The sequence below is a fragment of the Alligator sinensis genome, unplaced genomic scaffold, assembly GCF_000455745.1.
Source record: "Alligator sinensis unplaced genomic scaffold, ASM45574v1 scaffold215_3, whole genome shotgun sequence".
NCBI classification, from domain to species: Eukaryota; Metazoa; Chordata; order Crocodylia; family Alligatoridae; genus Alligator; species Alligator sinensis.
Window position 1 is genome coordinate 1,664,550 of NW_005842175.1, and position 6,713 is coordinate 1,671,262.

The 6,713-nt window shown below is 45.3% G+C and overlaps 1 protein-coding gene across 1 annotated transcript in view; it reads left to right on the forward strand.

Annotated features, from left to right (window-relative positions):
* The first annotated feature begins 2,754 nt into the window (after positions 1 to 2,754).
* The window catches only part of MB (myoglobin), a 6,242-nt gene continuing 2,283 nt past the window's right edge, over positions 2,755 to 6,713 (forward strand). The window contains exon 1 of the mRNA XM_025206881.1: positions 2,755 to 2,931. Within this exon, the coding sequence (XP_025062666.1) occupies positions 2,837 to 2,931 (95 nt within the window). The 5' untranslated portion in view covers positions 2,755 to 2,836. The remainder of the gene's footprint in view (positions 2,932 to 6,713) is intronic.

A 6,713-nucleotide genomic window follows, 5' to 3' on the forward strand; every position in this document is an offset into this window, starting at 1 on the left:
CCATGAGTGCTCGTAGAGCTGTGCCAGAGGTCCCGCAATGATCCCTGCTAGTTCCTTCAGTACTCTGGGGTGGAGATCATCAGGACCTGCAGATTTAAATACATCTGGTCCCTCCAGAAGTTCCCTGACAAGGTCCTCATTAACCCTAGGCCTGGATGTGCCACCCACAGGGCCCTCGGGGAGGCCAGTGGGGGAGATATCCGGGTCCCTCCTCAGAAATACGGAAGCAAAGAAATTGTTGAATATGTCAGCTTTACCGTCAGGTGAGATGACCAGATTTCCTAGCATCTCCTGCAGAGGCCCAATGTTACCTGGCACCTTCTTTTGCCCCCCTATGTATTTGAAAAAGGACATCTTGTTGTCCTTGATCTGGGTCGCTAGTCCCAGCTCCATTTCCGCCTTGGCCTTCCTGACCGCCCCCCTACATTCCCGAGCTACCAAGGTATAGCCCTCTCTTATTCATAGATTCATAGATTCATAGATGTTAGGGTCGGAAGGGACCTCAATAGATCATCGAGTCCGACCCCCTGCATAAGCAGGAAAGAGCGCTGCTCTTGTGATGGCCCCTCCCTTCCAATGGGTGTACGCCTCCTTTTTTGTTTGGAGACGTTCCCGGATGCTTTTGGTGAGCCATGGGGGCCTTTGCGCCCTCTTGCCCCCTTTGACTCGTATAGGGATTACTTCCCTTTGAGCTTGGAGGATCGTCTCCTTAAGGAACGGCCACTCCTCCTGGACACTCAACTCCCTCCTGCTCTGGGACCTCAGTGCTTCCCCCTCTAGTTTTCTCACTTCGTTAATGTCCGCCCTCCGAAGTTGAAGGCTGCTGCCTTGCTGGAGGCTTTTGCCACCTTGCGCTGGATGGTGAATTCCAGCAGACGATGATTGCTATTGCCCAGGTGGTCGAGCACCCAAGATAGGCATTATTATATATGCCCTTTCCCAATTGTCCTGGACCTCTCCCGATCACCACGAGTTTTCAAAGACAATGGTTAGTGGCTTTGCAATCACATCGGCCGACTCCCTCAGCACCCTTGGGTGTATTGCACCTGGTCCTATGGACTTGTACACATTCAGCTTTTCTAAATAGTTCCTAACCTGTTCTTTTGCTACTGTTGGCTGTTCACCTCCCTCCCAGACTATGCTACCAGGTGCAGTAGTCTGAGAGCTAACCTTGCCTATGAAGACTGAGGCAAAAATGGTATTGAGTACTTCAGCTTTTTCCATATTATATGTCAATAGGTTGCTTTCCCCATTTAATAAGAGACCCACGTTTTCCCTGATCTTCTTGTTGCTGACACGCTTGTGGACACCCTTTGTGTTACCCTTCATGTCCCTTGCTAGCTGCAACTTCAGTTGCACTTTGGCCTTCCTGATTTCATCCCTGCATGCCCAAGCAATAGTTTTATACTCCCCTGTAGTAGTTTGTCCAAATTTCCATTTTTTGGAAGCGACCTTTTTGTGTTTTAGTTCCTTGTTGTGAAGAGTTCCCTGCTAAGCCAAGCTGGTCTTCTGCCATATTTGCTAATTGGGATGTTTCAATTTGATATGGTCAATGTATGTCATTTGGATTATTATATTCCCTGAAACCAGATTTTACACAAATTTTGATTTATTAGGAAATTTCAAAACTTCAGCTTCATGTGCAGATTCCAAATTTCAACCAGTCCTAACTATGGGCAGAAGGTGGGTGGCCAAAATAAGAATGAAGTTATGATAGCAATCTGTACAATTCAGTGTAGCTGATGGCACAGAAGTTCAGTACAAAATGATATGCCCATTCTATACCACCCCATCTGGCAACCAATTTATAGCTGAGTTTGATCCATCATGTCTGAAAGTGGTATGCAGGTAATAAGATAGACACAATACTGATGATTCTGTTTTAGACTGGTCTTCTCCTGTAACTATTTTAATGCTTGGACTTCACTGGATCCCCCTCATGCTTCATTATGGAACTCCCCAGGGGTTCAAGCATTCTTGGGCCCCAAGGGGCTGTTTTAGGCCCCCCTCCATGTAGGAGAGAAAGCGATTCTTATGAACTGAGTGTTGGTATAGAACGCTGAAAGGGTTCAGCGCCATAAAGTAATTGTCCTGTTTTTCTCTTTATTCTGAGGAAGCTGGAGGAAAATACATACTTAGATCTAGAATTACTACAAGTTCTGGAGGAGGTTTCTCTTCAGCACCAGCCAATTTTCTAAAATATAATACTTTTTCTGGTCAGAGATGACAACTAAAATATTAAAACGAACACTAACTTAGGATTTTATACAAAATCTGCCCAAGAAGGGAAATTCTATTGTAACTGACTTCTTTTTAATTTGAGTTTTTAAAATTCAATTGTAAGCAGTTTTATGGGGTAACTGGGCCTGGTGGTTGCCCATCCCTGGTGGGCTGTAGGAAGCGCAGAGAAAGGATCATTGGAGGTGACTGCAATCTCTCTCAGCCCTGTGGAGTGGATGGTTCTGAAATCTACAGCTTGACAGTTTGACTTTGCTTTTCAGGTCCCTGGGACAGCAACCCAGACACAGGGTCCTGGCACTGTTCTTGGGCAGTGCCCTTTCTGTCCATGATGGGATATGTGCCAGACCAATACGAACTGCAGAAATTATTCCATCAGTGGCAGCCACAATAGCACCTGGCCCAAAATAGCTTCCCAGAAGCAGGGAGGCAGATTAGGTTAGACCAGACAGAAAACAACTCCAGCTGACGATTGACAGGTGCTGGATGGTGAGGAAGGGATATAAACCCCACTAGCCACACTTGAGGGAAAGGACAAACGGCTGTTTGTATCACTCGGGAAAACAGGTTCACCTCCTCTCTCCCTTTTGCAGAAATTATGCAGCTCAGTGATCAGGAATGGAAGCATGTCCTGGATATCTGGGCAAAGGTGGAATCCAAACTTCCTGAACATGGGCATGAAGTTATAATAAGGTAGGCAAGATGCTAGTGATGGAAACCCAAGCAAAGAGCTTGGCTTCAGGTGCTTGCCACACTTGACTTTTGGAATAATCTGCTTTTGCGCACCCCTCGAGTTTCCAGGTGAGAAAGCCAAGAGGGCAGCTGTACAGAAGTAATCCTGGGGTTTTGACCTCTGGTGTGTGTTTGCACTGATTTCTTTATTGATCATTTTTAGGTCAGTAGATTTCCCACTGGTATGATTTCAAGGCTAAAGCTAAAAGCTTCTTAAGATGGTTTGTGTGACAGTATATTTCCCTGAGATGATTTTGAATTTTTGTCACACTCCTTCCTCTGACCAGCCAGCGCACTAAGGAAATTGTGCTTCAGGTTCCTGCTTCACAAAAACTTGTCTGCTCTGTGATTTTTTTTCTCATCTCTTTACCTCTGTCCTTTTCCCCTTCCTCCTAAAGGGCTTACTGCAGGAAATGTGAAAGCCCCTGGCATATGCATCACTCCAGTAGTTTTTCCACACTGCATTCTGGAAGCAGGACCCCAGTATTGAGCCTTTGGGCTTCAGGAGTGTGGGGACAGAGCAGCAAGCAGTCCTTCAGTGTCCTTGAGATCCCCTCCCTGGGAGGTTCCTTCAGGCTGGGCATGTTGAGTTTGATTAGCCTGAGTGAACTCTGTTTCAAGTCCGGTACAGCATGACCTTGACCTCCCACTGTCAGCTGAGATCCCTTTTGCATGTCAGTTTTTAGCCCCCCAGTTTTCTGAACTCACCAACCTCTGTTGTGGGGCTGCTACAAAAATGCTGAATATAAGTGTGTGTTTGGTGATGTCCTTCTGAGTATTTTTCTTATTTTGTCTTGTGTTCTCCACTATCTTAGGCAATGTGAGGCCAATGACAGGTGGGGATGCGGTGGAGCACACGGCCCCCCAGATTTCTGTGCCGATGATGGGGCACAGGGTGCAGAGCTGTAGTCCAGCTGGAGCCAGCACCCAGCAGCAGTGTAGGCAGCAATTGCAGTGCAGAACTGTGCCCCCACCGTCAACACTTTTGTGTCATCTATGGCCAGTGATACACTATCAGGATTCTAAGGGGTTCCCCCAAGATTTCTTCTTTAGCCCCTGATAAATCCCATTTTCTTGCATTTTATTAAGGAAGACCACAAGAGGGTCATGCATCCTTGGCCTCAAGGAGCTGTTTGAGGTTCCCCACAATGTAGTACTGAAAGCATTGCTCAGGAACTGAATGTTAGACACAACATTCAGACAGTTCAGTGCCTTCCTGTGTGATGAAAGCTTTGCAGAGTGCTGGGGGTATGGGTATGTTTCTCTCTTTCAATCAGAAAAAGTGTTTCCTAAAGCATAGCTAAGGAAAGGCACAAGGTTACTTGATAAACCCACGTTCAGAGCCCTTTACTGGGAAGGTCCATACTTTGTCCTTGAAAACATCCTTTCCGTTGTGTTAGTAAACCATGACATTGCCCAGATATGGCCATTCATCACTGCAGCAAGCTTTCCTTGTTTTTTGTTGTCTGTTTTTTTTTTATTGTGATAGTGCCCAAAATACAGTAAGTGTTTACCAAACCAAAGTGAAGGAATCCTTTTTGCTTCAAAGACCTCACAATTGCAACACCAAATAGAGAAAAGGTAGTTGGGAATGAATACCCTATGAACAACAAGGAAAGCTTGCTGTGGTGGTGCATGACCATATCTGGGCAACGCAGTGTTTTAATAACACAATGGAGAGGAGAAGGATGGGGGTGTGTCTTGTTCCTTTCATCAACACATTATCCTTTGCTGCCCTGTGACCTTGCCATCTATAAGCAACCAGCTGGTTTTGTGCAGGCATCAAGAGTCATATGAATGGGGAGGCCTTGCAGAATACCATTAGCATAGCAGCGTATTCAGCTTGTTCAATGTGAAAGCCTTAAGATAGCTATATTTTGGGAATATTTTTAGAGAATAATTGACACAATGCAACTGGATGCATTCCAAGGGAAATAGAAATTGCTCCTCAGAAGAATTTTTAGGCATCCTAAGGGTATATCATCTTTGGCAGGCAGGATATAGCTATAGCCAGATTCAGGGTAGACTAACGTTCTTTGGGGGCACAGAAATAATTACAATTTTTGCTCCAGTTTCAGGGTAGAATTTAACAAGGTCTCCTAACAGGATGTGCTAATCCCCTGTCAACACTTTGGTTGGGAAGCATGCCCTCTCCTAATATATATCTATGCCTGCCATCGCTTTCTGAACCAGTGTCATAGAGAAGAAATGAATGAGGAGGAAGGGATCTCCCTTGATGTATTTAGTACGTGAGAAAGGGCAAGACTGATACAGAAACCCTTTGTTCTGATAACACTGGAACCATATTAAAGAAAAGACCATTATTGACTTTTTTTTTTGCAAAAGACAACTTAAATTAGCCATATAACCTAGTATTTATCATTTTAATCTGAATAACATATACTGAAATTATATAGGAGCACTGAGAATATGGCATGAGACTGAATGGTTCATACAAGTCTAGCTCTGTTTTCCCATCTCTAAGACTAGTTAAAAGTGAATGAACTGAGATACTGGCTACTAGCAAATACATCATTATTCCAGGTAGCTCTGAAACTTGATGGCCATTGTGTTGAGAGAGGAAAGATGATATTACAGTTAAAGCTATATATTCAGGTGATACAGGCTATATTTCTGCTGCCATTTGAAAATGTTTAGTTTACTGCTTCTGTCATGAAGACAGGCAGACAAGATGGGATTGTTCACTGTAGATAGGACGCATACGAGGGGAAATGATTAAACTATAAAATAATGAGTGTATGACTGTTGAGGATGAATCCCATTAGGAGCTGCTGTTCTTCATGGGCGCATCTACAGGAGATACTTTATGGTGCAGTAGACTAATCTACTGCACAGTAAAGTATCACTATCTACACGTGCATGGCATTTGCTGCACAGTAAATTAGTCTACTGTGCAGTTAGCCAGTACCTGTAAATACAGGTAGTGGATTAACTGTGCAGTAGTTACTGTATAGTAGCACTCATGTAGATGCTGACTGGCAGCAAATTTGTTCCCAGTCAGCCACACCAGCAGGGGATGGGGGTGTTCTCTGTCCCCAGTCCCGGCACTCTCAGCTCCCAGCTCCTGCTAGGAGCCAATCAGTGCCAGGATGGGTCACTTTCTGCTGGAACTGGGGAGCTCTCTACTTCCCTGCTAGTTAGGGACTTGTCGGCAGCTGTCCCACTTGTGGGGCACCTGGCAGCAAGCCCCCTGCTGGGAAGGGATTATCAGGAGATGTCTCCTGACCCTGTGCACATTGGGACCCCTCCCACTGCAGTTGGCAGAGCTCTCCTAGCCCTTTGCACATCGAGACCAGCCTCTGTATCCCACATCATCCACCAGGCTAGCACCCCAGGGGAGTCTGGAACTCCCCCTGACTGCTACAGGGGGCAGAGCAGGCCAGGAGTAGCCTTGTACTGGGCTGCTCCCATTGGGAGCAGATGTACTTCCAATAGGGTGCACATGTAGATGGGCTCCCAGGGAAGACTTACTGCACAGTATATAGACTTGTCATATGTAGATGTGCCTCATATCTCTTAAGATAAAAAACAAGGCTAAATTCAGAGAAATTAAAGGGGAATAAATTCATACTAAAGAAGAAGTGCATTTTCACACCCTGTGTGATCAGATGGTGGGACTCCCTGCCACAAGATGTCATGGAGGCCAAGAATTTAGCAAGATTCAAAAAGGGAAAAGGCATTCACTCAGACAACAAGAATACCCAGAGTTATAAGAGCTCCTG